A 16,412-nucleotide genomic window follows, 5' to 3' on the forward strand; every position below is an offset into this window, starting at 1 on the left:
TATATATATATATATATATATATATATATATATATATATATATAACAGCAAACAAAAAAAGTTACTTAATAAATCCATGAAGTGTCCCAACTCATAAACTTTGGAGATATAATGGATGATTCTAAAGATCAATTTTTATAAAAGTTCCAAAGTCAACTAACATGCAGATGAGAAACTATAAATTTTATAGTCATATTCTTAAAGTAGACAAATAATTTTTCATTTCTATTTAATTAAATACAATGCCACAAGGTACACACATTCATCTGTTTCCCTAGTACAATTTAATACCAAGTAATAAAAGGAATATCTTAAGATTGCCACTAGATGGCAACAGTTAAACACCCATAGTTGACATACTAGTTCAGTTGTATGTAGGGAAAAGGAATCATAGAATGACTTAGAATTGACTCTTGATAAATTGAATCATAAAATTTTCAATGTTAATTTTAGAAATAATATAACATAATATGCTCAACTTGTAGATAAGGGGATTGTGTCTCCGGGAGATGAAGTTACTTGAAGGAGAACAATCACAGGAGGTCTTCAGAATCAACCAGTGACGAGCACTGTTATGACTCCCCCCAGTGCCACAGTGGTAAGTAAAGCTGGCAAATATAATGTATAACAGGAAAAAAGAAGGAATTTGGAAACTTGGGACTCTGTCCAGTACTTAATTTGTCACACATAAGGTATAGACATAAAGACACACACACACACACACACACACACACACACACATTCCCTTTTTGCAGTCTGAGGGAAAATGCATTTTCCAATCTGGTTGACGACTTTAGGAGTTCTCCACATGCCCCAGAAATTCATCATTGGGATAACCTCATCGTCCTGCAAGATCCAGTCAGTCTTCATACTCACATCTCTTCATTACCCTCTTCCCCTCCAATTAGAAGGCAGGGACATGTACTCCAAAAGCTCTATTTAAGGGAGGATTCAGCACCTACATTTCTTCATTTCCCACCTGGTTGCCTATTTGGGGATTTCATTGACTTTTCTACCATGACCCCTCTTTACAATTTCCTTTTGTGCATTGTCTTGTCATATTCCCCCATTAGACTGTAAAGTCCTCAAGGGCAGGGAATGACTTTCTTTTTTTTGCACTGGATATAACAGGTAGTTAATGAATGTTTGGTGACTATATGGCATTATGTTAAACAGCAGACTAATGTTCACTTCACAGTTTCACAAGCAGAATTATGGGTCATAAGATCAGCAGAGAGGTGGCATAGCGGATAAGAGTGCTGAGACTGGAGTTAGAAGCGCAAATGAGTTCAAATCCAGACTCAGAAACTTACTAGCTGTGTGACCTTGGATAAGTCATTTCACCTCTGTCTTCCTCAGTTTCCTCAACTGTAAAATGGGGAGTATAATAGCACCTACCTTACCGAGTTGTCGAGAGTATCAAATAAAATAATATGTGTAAAGCACTTAGCACAGTTCCTGATAGGCATTAATAAATATTTGATCCCTGCCCTTTCCTTTCCCTAATCTTTAAAGACAAAAGAACAAAAAGTAGGATTGTGGAAGCTTGAGGGAGAGCAGAAACAGCTTTCATCAATTACTTCCTCTTTTCACTTCTATCAACTATTTGCTATAATCCACTGTTTAACATAATGAGGTATCACCTATTTCCCAAGTTCTCAGATTCCAATTTCCCTGCCCTCCCTTTTTTTCTTTAACATTTTGCATGGTGCATTAAACAAAATTGGCCTTAAAACCAAAACTTGGGGTCAAGTTCTGCCTCCAACACATAGGCCACGTGACCCTGGGCAGATCACTTTACCTCTCAGTATTCTGGGCATCTCTATTGGACTCTAAATTGCAGAGAAAGTGCTGACACTTCGGTAGAAGTTGTTTTTCACCTCCTAATTCTCTGTACCATTGAAATCACAGGTATAATCAGTCCTTTTTCCTATCCTAACATTTCACTTACAAAAGTGGAGGAACTTATGTGTTATGACCAGGAAACGCAAGTTCCACTCAAACTTGAGCCCCAAGAGGATGCTGGTTATTGTTGGAGTTGACATATTTTGGGAGAGTCAACTGAGACCTCACATCCACAGTCACGAAACCCAACTCCATATAAACACATGCTTTCCAATCAGTTGAAACCATCTCCTCTAGAAGGAACATGTGCATACTCTGCTTAAGCAGACTCTTACCCATCCAGGTCCCTGATAATAGCAGAGTCCATGTGCATCTAAGGGAAAACCAGTAACCGAGAAGCATTTTTATCAGGAGACAGAACAACAGGCCAGACAAATATGGGTAGCCTGATATAAGATATAGTCTAGCGGTTCTCAAAGTGTGGTCCAGGGACAACTGAGAATCTCTGTGACCCTTTCAGGGTGTCTGGGAGGTCAAAACTACTTACATAAAAATAAGATGCCTTCATTTCTAATATGGTGTTGGTAGAGGTGACCCCCATAAACAAAAGCTCTTTGGGTGGCCCTCAATAATTTTTAAGATTATAAAGCAGTCCTTAGACCACAAAGTTTGAGAACCATTGTTCTATTTCATTGAGCAATGTTGCATGGGAACATCTGTGGCTCTATATGCTGCTGTTACTCTCTATCCTCAGACTGGGAATAGGACCATTTTGTTTCCACTCACAAAAGCAAAGCTAGTTGGCGAGTGAGTGAATCCTCCTAGGAACATCACAACTAAGGGCAGACATTCAAGGACAAAGTGTGCAGACATCTACATGGTGTAAATTGAGGGCTACCAGGTAGGTCTCCCTTCCCATCTTCACACCATGTTGCCTGTGCCCATGTTCCTTTCATGTGGCTAGATGGTATGGTATATAGAACACAGGACTTAGAGGGAGGAGGAACTGAGTTCAAATCCTGATTCAGACACTGACTAGCTATATGGCCCCAGACAATGTACTGAACTTTTGTATGCATCAGTTACCTCATCTATAAAATGGGGACAATTCTCTGCATGGCTGTTGTGAACAGAAAATGGAATAATAGGTTAAAAGTGCTTTGAAAATCTTAAGTGCTAGCCACCATCATCATCTTTATCTTCCTCCCACAAGAAACTTGAACCCTGTCTGTCCCTGAGAAGCTAGGCTCTAGTGAGTGATTTTTCATTTTTTCCTGTCTAGAACCAGGCCACCATGCTATTTCTCAGCCGTCTCTACACCACAACACCTAGCAAGTCCTCCCTTTATCTTTCTAGCTCTCCTTTTATATACTATCTTCCCCCACTAGGATATAAACACTTTCAAGGAAGGACTATTTTTGCTTGATTGTGATTATATGCCCAGCACTTAGAGCAGTGCCTAGTATATAGTAAGCACTTAATAAATGCTTCTTCCATCTACATTTCTATCCTTGAACAAAATATATCTCATTCATTAAGATATTATGTCTAAAATTTCACTACTATCAGTTCATTCCTTTGAGCAAATCATTTGGCTGTCCCATCTATCCTTTTATAAAATGAAAGTATATATATTTCCAGAAGGACCACATTAAATCACCTACTGGAAAGTGGTTTATCACATCATTATTGCTCATTAATAGCAGAAACTTGGAATAGTATAAGAGTATTTGGAGTGTGTGAAGGGGTGTGTGTGTGTGTGTGTTTGTGTGTGTGTGTGTGTGAAGGGGAGGCAGGGAGGAAGGTAGAGGAGACAGAGTGGAAAGGTCTTGATATAGGGGAAATGGAGAAAAAAAGAAGAGATAATTGTACTTAAGGTGATTTTTTTCCTGGAATCATTACTGATGAGCAGAGGCCCTGCTAAGAAAGGAGGGCAGAGTTTTGTTGGACATTGTATACAAAATTCAATCTCTAAGTCTTCAGGTCTTAAACTAGATAGATAAAACCAGATACTGATGTACGGCAATGAGATTTACCTTTCAAGATTTAATTTAGTAGCTGCAAATAAATCTATCATACTGTTCTCTGGAGCAGGGTAGGTAGATGGACCCTCAGGGTGCTGAGATGCATAGTAGTGAGGGATTCCATGCTAGTGGTAGATAATGAGCCAAAATATTGACCTAGAAAATTATCAGTCTGGTGTCTGTGGTAAAACATTCTTTGGAAGAATAAGAGATGGAATGAGTTTTATTAACTTCTGGGAAATGTCTTCACATGATTCATTCCTTTCCTTAACTCATTTTCCCCCAGCTCACACATGTTTGGGGGTAAAAAATCAGTACAGTTATAGACAATTCTCTAATGTAGACACATCCTAGAGAAGATATGAAACTTTAAATGCATTCTGCTGAGTCATGGATAAATGATGGTGTCACTCATCAGAACCTGTAGAGAGTATATCATGAGAACATGAAAAATCTGGTTGTTTGTAGTGAAGAAACAGGAAGAAAAGTAATCAAACTTTCTAAGAACTCAAGAGGATTGATATTGCATAGTAGCTTGGAAAATTGTTAACAAACTCTTTGATCTTTATTGTATTTATTCTCTGGCTTCAAATCAAGAGAAGAGAGTGGAGCATTTTACCCTAAAGGCTTTATTCTTGTCATAGCAAGAACTCTTGAAAAAGGAAAAAAAAAACTCCCTTTAATAGCATCATAGTTTTTGACCTACTCAATAATTAGGGTTACTGGGGAAATTAAAAAATTCAGTTTATAACTGTACTTGAAGAAATCAAATAATCTAATCTTTTTTTCTCTTCTGCTTTCACCTTGCAGTTAATCCTATAGAATAGAAATATCACCCGTATGGGCTAATATTATGACATAATCTTGGCAATACTCACTTCTAGTGAATTGTCACATCTGAAAGCAGCTCAATGTACTAATAATTCCCCTTCTCATGTTCTTTGTTATTTTGAAATGAGATCTCAAGGATCGATTATATTTTATAAATGCCCTGTTTATGCATAGGAAAGAGGGCTGGACCTGTGGATGTCATTAGCATGGGGGAACTCTTGGTGTGGAAACTCCTTTTATCAATGTAGATCAGTAACTTTCTAAAAAGGAGAGAAATAGTGAGGTGTTTGAGGGACTGAGAGTCTAACTGATTTACCTAAGGTCATGCATCCAGTGACCATAATGCAAAATCACTAAATAAATTTAATCAGAACCATGCCTGCACAACACTTTAAATAAAGAGTAACTTGAAATACTTAATGGAATTGGATAGAGGACTAAAAACAAATATCTTACTCAGAACCATTGAAAATGTTGCAGGCTTGCCTGCCATGGGGATATTTCTTTTTTATTTTTTGTCTTTTTTTTTGAAGGGGGGGGAAGAAGGCAGGGCAATTGGGGTTAAGTGACTTACCCAAGGTCACACAGCTAGTAAGTGTGTCAGGTGTTTGAGGCCACATTTGAACTCAGGTCCTCCTGACTCATGGTCTGGTGCTCTATTTACTGCACCACCTAGCCACCCCAGAGATATTTTTAAGAGGGCAAAGTCTTTAATGACTTACAGGTCTTCCTTTAGGGCCTCGTTCTCCTCTTGGTCCTTGAGATCCTGGAGGTCCCTAATTACAACATAAAGAAAATTACACATCTTATGAAGCTATACACATTTTATAAATCAATACAAAGCTAAAAATTAAAACCCCACTTAATGTAAGAAAAAGGAAAGAAAAAACTAAAAAGCATTTTTTTATTTAGATAATTTTCAAAATATAAAAAATAAAACTATGTGTATGTGATGGTAGCCCATCATTTCTGAAGAATGTTTTGAACATATTTTCCGCAGTTTATTAACATGGTCTGTTCATACAATGATATTACTGGCAGACACTTTCAACTGACAAAAGAAAATTGCTATTGTTGTTATATTAGGGTGGGGGGATTTTTGGTGTGGAAACTCCTTTTATCAATGTAGATCAATAACTTTCTACAAAGGAGAGAAATGGTGAAGTGTTTGAGGGACTGAAAATTTAAATGAATTGTTGCCAATGAAAAAATTCTCAGGACCACTCTGTTACTGTGTATGTAATCATAAAATAAATAAAAACACCCTAAGATGAATATTGTATAACTGTTAATGAGCATATAACTTGAGGTTTAAACCTCAAAAACTAGAGAAAATGAACAGTGCAAACTCTCAGCTGCTGTCTTCTGTCTCTCTAACACACACCAAAGCAGAGTCATTCAATTTCCCAAAGAAAATAATTGGAAATTGACAAAAGTATTTAGCCAAATGATGGCTTACGGATCTTCGAAATTTCTTTAAGTTGCTCATCACATTTTATCTCTTACTTGTGGATGCAATACCCACTTCATTATCCACAGATTATAATAGCTATAGTTTCCTGTTCAAAAGCAGTTCAGGATTCATGACTTCATTCATGTGGATATTCCCTCTAGCTAATAGCTTAATGGATAATTGCATTAATTTCTCCTCCAAACTCCCACTGCCAAATGAAGCTACCTGTTGATGAGCATTTGCAAGCATACTTAGGCTGCTCCTCAGGGACAGACATTAAACCAAGGAACCTATACACTCAAGAAGGACCATCCCAAATTTATGCTCAGCTACCACATTCATTGAGAACCCAAGAGCACTCCATGCCAGAATGAGATTCCAGAAAAGGATTTTAGTGGAGGGTGTTCAAAATATTTTTAATAAACATAAAAAGTTTTCAGTTTCTCCTAAACAGGGTAGGTATATGACATTTATAGAAAGTAACAAAACTCGTGGAAATTTTTATTTTTGAAAAAAAATTCTTTTTCCATTTTTACCTTTTTCTGCAAAATATACACTTCAATTGAAGTTTGGAACCACTTGAGGAGAGCAAAAGTTTCACAATAAACTGGATCGTGAACTCATTAAATTCAAAATCCAGTACTAGTTGAAACAGAGGTTTTAGAATGCATGGATTAGGACATGTTACATTCATAATTTGCTAAAGCTGGTTTACTTGGTTTCTCCGTCATGATTTGTTTTGGTGTGGTGTGGTATGCATGTTTTAAATCTTGGCACCTACGGGACACAGCTGATGATCTAAAGCTAAATTCAGAACAATCTTGCCATGCTTAACTAAAAATGCCCTATTCTTAGATTCCTTTGTTCCCTAAAGCTGCTACAGATCATCAACCAATCAGTAATCTCAATGAGAAACACCAGAAAACAATACTGTGTTTTAAAATTTTGTCCTCTAATCATACATTGCAACTCCTCTACCAGAACAGGATTATTGACAAAGGATCAGGCATGTCCATTGTGTCAAATAATGTAAGAATCTTTTAAAAAATAAGTTTACTATAACATTTACTATATTTGCAAATGCACTTTAAATACAGAAATTGCAAGGAGATATTATAATTTTACTTTGAAATAACATTTTCATCCTGCTATCCCTAGTATGTGTAAATGAATTGTAACTGACACAGCTTGGTTCAAGGTATGAATTATTATAAAATTATCCTTTATTATATTTATTCTCAATGAAATTCCTTCTCAAAAATACTTTTTGTGAAATAATCAGGCCAACTAAGTTTTGGACTTTATTTTTGTTTTTGTTTCTGCTTTAAATTATGGATACTTTGCATCCAATCTAATGCTTTGGATTTTACCATATTCTACTGAATATAATATTCAGTCAGTGGATTTTACCATATTCTCCTGAATATAATATTTTTCAGTCACAATATCCTCAAATATATAAAATAACTAAAGTACTTACTGCTGGTCCTGGGCGACCTCGAATTCCAGTTACCTAAACAAATAAAACAAATAAAATCATCAATGAAAGACAAGAATAAAAGTAATATCCATTTGAGAAAATGAATATGAGCTAGACTAGCCACCTTCTTAATAGACTCTGATCTAAGAAAAAATTTGAATCATTCTATTATCTTTGTCTAAACCACATCAACGATCAAAAAATAAACATGAATTCAAAAATTAGCCTAATATGAAATACTATAAAAACCTCTAGCACTTCATGACTAACCATAAGCATTATATCAACGTCTCTAGACAATGACAAGAACTCATTTGCTCATTTAATGTCTTTAAATATTAGAAAGAGCACCTGAGCAGTAAATGTCTAATTAATCCTCCCTATTTCATGTGTCATGAACAAGTCGCTCTTTTTCCATCAGAGGAAAATGCCATCAGATTTTCAATTACCTATAAATCTAAATATATTCTATGAGAATTTCATTAGCATCACTGATATTTTCACTTCTGCTTATTTGAATTAATAGAACACTTTTTTCACTTTTCTCTCTGGATGGGGGAGTTATCATTAAAGCATCATTCCTACAGGCATGGGACCACTCAACCTTCACCACACAGCTATGGAGTAAAATTGATTTTTCAAATGCCATGTTTTTGTCCTTTGGTAAATTTGAATAAAAAGTCAAGAACTTGCTGTTTTAAATTCAAGTTCTATCATTACCAAACTCCAAAACTGTGATGTTCAAGTTTTTGAACTGCATACATGGAGTTGGATCGGTATTTCTCAACTCAAGAATTAATTTTCACATAATTTTCTATCAAAAAAGAAATGTTTAATTCTATAAACAATTAGATAAGAGAAAAGGATAAATACTTACAACTGGTACTAATCCAGGCTCTCCTTTTTGTCCCTTTAGGGAAGAAAATTATCATTAATGAGCAGTCTTACCAAATGGTGTTTTTACTACTATATAATACCTAAAATGAGAAAATCCCACAAGGAAATTGAGTTATAAAAGAGTTATAGCATTTTATGTGTAGCTAGCTGGACATTTTCACTCCTCCTGCAAACATCAATGGGCAGCCAGTAAGAAAGAATTAATTAAGAGGCAAAGTCTTTCAATTTCTTCTTTAACATCTATCTTTACAAAGATGAATATATAGTAGTTTACTTTAACAGGAACAAAAGGCAATTCATTTAATTCAACAACTATTAAGTGACTCTTATGCATAAGACACTGTCCTAAATGCTAGGGATGCAAAGATAAAAATAACATAGTCCCTTCCCTTGAGAAGCTTAAGATCAAATAAAGACATCTACAGTTCAATGAAAGGCATGGAAAACCATATTACAATAGAGAAAATATGGCTAAAGATTTAAAAAATTCAGAAAAACTGGCAATTTAATCATTAATATTTGATTAAATTTGCTCAGGCTACTTAAGAAAATGACAGATGTTGCTAAAGTGCTGAGGTCATTAACAATATATCTATATCTATCTATATCTACAGAAATATAGATATAATTAAAAGTTTCTAAGGACTGAATAGGGGAAAATGATGTGGCATCTTTTAAAAAGGAAAATGGAAGGCACTTCAGATTAGTGAATTTAACCTCAGTACCTGAGATGAAGCTAGAACAAGCCATCAATCAATTAGTAACAAACTCTAATAGCATAACAGGTATTGGGGTAGGGGAGGGAATAACATGGGTTTTTGAAGATTAAGTCATGCCAAACTAATTCAATTTTCTTTAATGGTAGATATGATAGATATATATGATGTTGCTTACAGTAAATCATTGTATTTAAACAATTTATTCTCATAGACAGGCTGGGTATATAAAATCAAAACTATATTGCTATGGTTAAAGAGTGGCAAACAAGGCAGGATTGTGGTTTCTGCATAAGAGAAAGGGGTCTATAAAGGAGAAAAGGCAGAAGGAGAGTGGAGGGAATGTGGAAGGGGAGAGGAGTAAATACACCAATTCTGGATCTGTTCTGGTCAGTATCTGTAATGACAAACTAAATAAAGGAACAGAGAATATACTCATAAAATCTGCAAATGGTACTGATTCAGATTCAGTAGCAAATATAATTAGAATGTCTGATGATTTTTTTAGCATGGTTCCACAAAAGGGACAAGGTTTAATAAGGGAGAATGGATTAGGGACAAAGAAAGAAAAATTAAGAAAGTGAGAAAATTACGCTTCAATTTGAACTCAGAATTAATCAATTCGCTCTTTTTCATCACTGGTCTTTTGGAATTGTCATGAATTACTGTATTGACCAGAGAAGCCAAGTCTTCCACAGTTGATCATCATTTATGGGCAGCTAGGTGGTGGAGTGCTGAGTCTATACAGTTTTATATACAAGGTTTTATGGCCCTTTGGGCAAAGTTCCAAATTATTCTCCAGAATTGTTGGACCAGTTCACTACTCCACCAGCAGTTCATTCATGTACCTATTTTTCCCTCATCCCCTCCAGCATTTGTCATTTCTTATAGGTATGAGGCAGTACCTCAGAGCTGTTTTAACTTGCATTTCCCTAGTCAATAATGATTTAGAACATTTTCATATATCTATAGATAGCTTTGATTTCTTCTGAAAACTGCCTGTTATATCCTTTGACAATTTATCAATTGGGGAATGACTCTTATTTTTATAAATTTGACTCGGTTCTATACTGGTAGATTGAGGTATTTGGAGAACTAGAGGTAAATCTCATGGTAGGTTTCTCTTCCTTCCACTTGAAAATAGGATCAGGGTTTGAGTTTCCATGACAAATTCTGGTTAGAATACAAATTAATTTCAAGTACCAACACCAGATAGGCTGTATCAACTCAACAAAATCTGCTTCATTAATTACTATTATTTGGTGATTTATTCAAATGATGTTTTCCTTTCCTAAGAAAGGTGAAAACACAGGTGATTTTTTTTATTTTTAGTTTAAAGAAAATAATCATGTACATTTTATCAGTCTCCCACAGCAACAACCTAACCCTGTGCTAAGTACGTCAAAGGTACTCAATTAAACATGTGAAGTTACATGAATTTAATTCTATCTGGCTGGATGGGGCAGTAACTAAAAAAGAAGAAGAAAAAGAATTATAACAATTCTAAGAACTTGTATTTGAATAGTACTTCATAAAAAAAACCGTTAGGGAAGCATGGGTACAGAGTAGGATGAATGCAAAGAAACATGAACTTACCTTTCTTCCTCTACCTACAAAAAGAAAAGCACAGATACCATCATCATCATCATCATCATTATCATCATTATTATTGGAAATTCTAGCTAAGTACTTACAAATCCCATACTCCCAAATATTTTTCTTAAATGTGTGTCAACTATACAACAGCTTAAGCTTATGGATAAAAATTCAATAAAATCAAGACTTTATCATCAAAAACATGAATTACTAAACATGTTTGTGACTAGGTAAAAGTTTCAGAATAACATAAAGTATTAATACTTTTAGAACACCCAGTGTTATTAAGCTAATCATCAAATAATAATTATGTGGCCTTCACTAAAGTTATGGAATTAAAAATAAAAGAATTTGAAATATTCATTAATAATTAATGTACATATGTTTAGAATTTCCTCTTTTGTCAAAAGCTTAATAAAGTTTGCATAAATTTATTATTGCCAATTTATAAGATCTTTCACTATTTGAAATACTTTTCACAGAATCATGTAGTCTTAACATTAGATGTTATCAGAGATTTAGAGCCAAAGATGACTTTAGGATTCATCTATTTTTTCTAATCTCCTTCCTACCTGAGCCTTCCTACTAAATCCTTTTTCCAATCTCTCTAATAAGTAGTCATATAGACTCTGCTTGGTCTATGATGGAAAATCAATACTGAAACACTGTTCAGTTTCTTAAAATATTAGAAAGTTCTTTATATTAAGCTGAATTCTAAGACCTTATAACTTCCACCAATTGTACTTGACTCTGCCCTCTGAGACCAAGCAGAATAAGTTTAATCAACTTCCCACATACCAACTCGTCAAATATTTCAAACTTTCTGGGGGGATTTTTTTATTTCTAAATTCTACACCTCACACTTTTAATCTCATTCTATTACAAAGACTACATTAAAAACACAAGCATGTGTACCCACCTTATTCTCAGATCCCCATTTGTCTCTAAATTATCAAATGCTCAGTACCTGACATACATTACATAAGGGTTTTTTTCTAACGTACACAGGCATTTTCATGTACAACATATCTTTTTTAACTTTTTTTTTTTGCTTTTTTTGGAGGGGGGAAGGTAGGGCAATTGGGGTTAAGTGACTTGCCTAAGGTCACACAGCTAGTTTTTGTGTTAAGTGTCTGAGGCCAGATTTGAACTCAGGTCCTCCTGACTTCAGGGCTGGCACTCTTTTCACTGAGCCACCTAGACACCCCCATGTAACACATTTCTGCTTTTAAATCTACTCCCATCCCACCTCAAGTAATATATTTTCCTCACTTCTACAATTATCTGAATATCTTAAGAGTTTGGAGTATTTTTTTTAAGCAATCGGGGTTAAGTAACTTGCTCAAGGTTACATGGCCAGGTGTTTCTGGGTGGGTGCTAAGTGTCTGAGCCCAGATTCGATCCACAAGTCATCCCGACAGTGGAGCCAGTGCTCTTACTCGCTGTGCTACCTGGCCGCCCTGTTTGGAGTATTGCTTAATGCAATATATGGGACTTAAATAATATTTATGCAAAAAAAAATAGTTCCTCTATCATTCATGTCCTAGAGATGGGGCAAGAGATGGCATAGTAGGCAAATAAGTCAATTTGCTACAGAAAGCTAATTGGGCCCATTCCATATCACTAATAGACTTCCTAAGGAACCTCTATAGTTGCAATGCTACAAATGATTCCATCACAACTATGGCAGCAAGTAATTACTTCTTGAGTGGAATAGAGCATCAGGGTTGTACTTCCTCTTAAAAATTGGCTCAATTTTCCCATGTAAGTTCTTGGTAGAATTCTCAGCAGTCTTGGTCTACTACCATTCCCTTCCCTCCTTCTTCAAAGGGAATAGAATGAAGTCCAAAGTCCAAAGCTAATGAACTGAGTCTGTGTTAACTTCTAATGACACTGTGCTAATCAACCCTCTGGGTAAAATAGCAAATTTCCAGCATTCTTACCAAAACTGGGATTATTGCCACCACCGGTTGTACTTGGACAGACAGGACAGCACTCTCCAGATGGCGTAATTGGATCTGCACAATCTAACACTTCCTGGCACTGGATCTGGTCACAGAGAATGGCTCCATTATCACAGACACAGATCTGACAAGGGGCTGGTTTCCAAATATCCCTGTTCAAGTACATATGCCCATTCTGTTTGCAGGGTACTTCTGCATCATATCCATCTAGGAAAAAAAAAATAGGAATGTTATTGATACTTTGAAGTTTCCAAATCCAGAGATAATTACAAGGAACATCAATCAGTCAGTAGCATTCTCCAACCACGCACCACATGATATGTTTTTTCTTAAAGAAAGAATGAAAGAAATAGGACTAGGAAAATAGGAAATGAAGGTGGTTTTTAAAAGACAGAAAATATCAATAAAAATATGTATATTAGGAGTAAAAACAAAAAGGTACCTAAGTCCTGAGGGGAGAGAATAAGAATGATAAAAAAAAAGATGGACTTCAAGAAAGACAGAAATTTTGAAGCAAATTTTAAAGGACATAAAGCCATTTTAAGGTGGAGAGAACAATTCAGGGAAGAAAGCCAGCAAATAGTTCTAAAACTTAATGTGAAATGACAGCCCAAAAAAGTGCCAGTGTGGATGATCTCAAGGGAAGTAACATAAGCTTTCTGTCCTCTCACGGTGACTTTCTCTAGACTACAAACTGTGACTCCGAAAACGTCATGGTGACTAGTGCAATAGATAAAATAATATAGGGAAAAATATAATGCTGATGATATAGCCAAAGAGTTTTTGTTGTTGTTGTTGTTGAGTCATTTCAGTCATGTCTGATTCTTCATGATCACATTTGGGGTTTTCTTGGCAAAGATAATGGAGTAATCTGCCATTTCCTTCTCCACATCATTTTACAGATGAGAAACTGAACAAACAGGTTTAAGTGACTTGCCCAAGGTCACACAGCTAGTAAGCGTCTGAGGTCAGATTTGAATTCCGGAAGATGAATCTTCCTGATTTCAGGCCAAGCACTTTAACCAATGTGCCACCTAGCTGCCCAAACATATTTCTAGGCAGACAAATACTTCAAGAATTCATGATTTTTCCCATATGGGCATGTCCTCTACCAAAGAAGAATAAAGTTTTCTCTATAATATAATAGAAAGTTTGATGAGTTACTGTGACCAACAATCACCACCTGATGACCAACCTTCTAACAAGGAAGCCTAGATAACATCATCTGGGATGGTCCTCAAATAAAGGAATTGGTTACCCAAGGATACTGGAAGCATTTTTAGATAGGTGGGACTTGTCAAGGCTGGCACTCTAGTGGCAGAGTTTTCAAAATCCCACAGGTCCCTCCACATCAGAGATACGTAGGAAGAAGACTTTGAAACATACAATCAGGAAGAACTGAATCTAATCCTGAGTTGTGATGAAGACCTCCTGCAAACCCTCTGAAACCAGGTTTTCTTTTAAATCCTAATGAGAAAAAGGACTCATTCTTTCTACTTGATTTCATCTTCTTTACTACAAAATCAGATTTTCATGAAGGAAAATTAAGTCCAAAACAACATAATAAATTGCTATATGATCTCTGCTAAATATTTTCCTTAATTTTAATATAAAATATACACAATTTTTAAAAATTTCATGATGAAAAAAATGATACACTGGCATTAGATTTTACATTTTCTTCATAGGCACAAACTTAAAAATAGTACATACATATGAAAAAATAGTCAATGGCTAGTTTTTACAAACAGATCTTGTGGATTGCTAAAAAAAAATCTAAAAGGGAAAAAAATATGTGTTTGCTTAGGTGAGTTTGTTATATAATGTGACTTACATATGCCTTTAAATGAAAGCTCAAGAAAATTGTTTCAGTGGGAAGTAAAACCATTAGAAAAACCATAGTGCATTTTTCCACTATGATACTGAAATCTACTTTCTTAAACTATACAGTGGTGTTTCTCTCTCCACTCTCTTAGGTATATTATGTAATTTTCTATCTAAAATGTGTAGCCATTCTTCGCAGATGTTTAACATATGGAAAAATGCTTCCTGGCTGTGGCACCATCATTGCTGTTTCTGCTTTTCAGATGGAGAATAATAAGTTGATTCTCTTCTTCATCAAAGAACCTTTATCTCCCTTCAGCAGTATGCCTAGTTTGTTCCAAGCATTACCAATGAAATACCAAATCAAATAGATCAAATGAGATGATAAATGTAAAGCATTTTTCAAACCTTAAAACACTATATCAGCAATAACTACTGTTATTATTATATAATTAATTATTATATAGGCTTTTTTACCTGCATAGGGGCCCAAGTCACAAACTACCTTTGATACATAGAGCTTCCAACAGAATTTCCAACAATAATTTCATTTCATCCAGAAGAGTGTTGGCAAATGTTTAACTAGCCTGCCCCCCCTTAATTTCCATCATTTATATTTTCTCCATCACTTTGTCTAAACAATCAACGAAACAATAAATAAAGCCTTACTTTGTGGTGTTTGCCATTTTCTGAGGTGTATATGCTCACACTCAATATTTGACCACTGGTTCTCCTGAGACAGTACGAGTTGGCTCCAGAACACCCCAGGTTGAATCCCAAATAAAGACTGGACTTTTAAAAAACTAGAAATCACTCAAAGCCTGGGTCTGTATAATTCCATAGCAAATTCTTCTGCCATGCGTCACCTTTGGGGAGGTTTGCTATATAAATATAATATAATATAATATTTTTATATTATACCTTCCCATGAACTCTTTGGTGTAGCTGACAAAACAAAAGCTTCTTCATGATGGTCTTCCTCATCGTATTCCATGGCTTTCTGAGCCATTTCTGAATATTTGCAAATGTCAAGCTTCATGCCTTGAACAAGATTTCACAACATTTACACAAATTGTACTATAATATAGGTTGTCCCAAAAGTCTTGGTACATACAGTGTACCAAGACTTTTGGGACAGCCTGTAGTGTATTTTCAATTAGCCTGAGTTTTGTTCTGGATCCACAGATCTAACAATGTAATGTACGGTATTCAATATAGTTCAGCAAGTGCTATCAAGTTTAGCACAATACTAGGTTCTATTCGAGAAAAGTAACTAGAGAAAAATATTTCCTATAGTCCCTCCCTTAAAAGGATTTGCAGTGTATTGAGGATCTTAAGACCTGCACACTTGAAGCTCTCAGAAAGAGTGAAGGAGGGGAAAAGAAAGAATAATTCAAGATAATTACAAATAAGTGTTAAATTAAATATAATCAAGGGTCAAAGGGTGGGAGACAGCCTAACTGCCAAAACCCAAAGAGAAGTGTCTGCCATTACTTCTGGGTCCTCTGAGAAAAAATGACTATTTTCTCTCCATGTCTCTCTGTCTCTGTCTTTCTCTCTCTCTCTCTCTCTGTCTCTCTGTCTCTCTGTCTCTCTGTCTCTCTCTGTCTCTCTCTGTCTCTCTGTCTCTTTCTCTCTCTCTCTCTCTCTCTCTCTCTCTCTCTCTCTCTCTCTCTCTCTCTCTCTCTCTCTCTCTCTCTCTCTCTCTCTCTCTCTCTCTCTCTCTCTCTCTCTCTCTCTCTCTCTGTCTCTCTCTCTGTCTCTCTCTCTGTCTCTCTCTCT

At 35.6% G+C, this 16,412-nt stretch overlaps 1 protein-coding gene across 1 annotated transcript in view; it reads right to left on the bottom strand.

The window, feature by feature from the left end:
- COL5A2 (collagen type V alpha 2 chain) overlaps window positions 1–16,412 on the bottom strand; it is a gene marked incomplete at its 5' end in the record, with an annotated part of 198,113 nt that overhangs the window by 82,951 nt on the left and 98,750 nt on the right. The window contains 5 exons of the mRNA XM_069064559.1: window positions 5,423–5,476; window positions 7,634–7,666; window positions 8,511–8,543; window positions 10,843–10,856; window positions 12,786–13,013. Of these exons, the coding sequence (XP_068920660.1) occupies window positions 5,423–5,476; window positions 7,634–7,666; window positions 8,511–8,543; window positions 10,843–10,856; window positions 12,786–13,013 (362 nt within the window). The remainder of the gene's footprint in view (window positions 1–5,422; window positions 5,477–7,633; window positions 7,667–8,510; window positions 8,544–10,842; window positions 10,857–12,785; window positions 13,014–16,412) is intronic.

Source organism: Petaurus breviceps, unplaced genomic scaffold (assembly GCF_028583685.1).
Source record: "Petaurus breviceps papuanus isolate PSGF00001 unplaced genomic scaffold, PetGlider_PUasm1.0 90638, whole genome shotgun sequence".
NCBI lineage: Eukaryota > Metazoa > Chordata > Mammalia > Diprotodontia > Petauridae > Petaurus > Petaurus breviceps.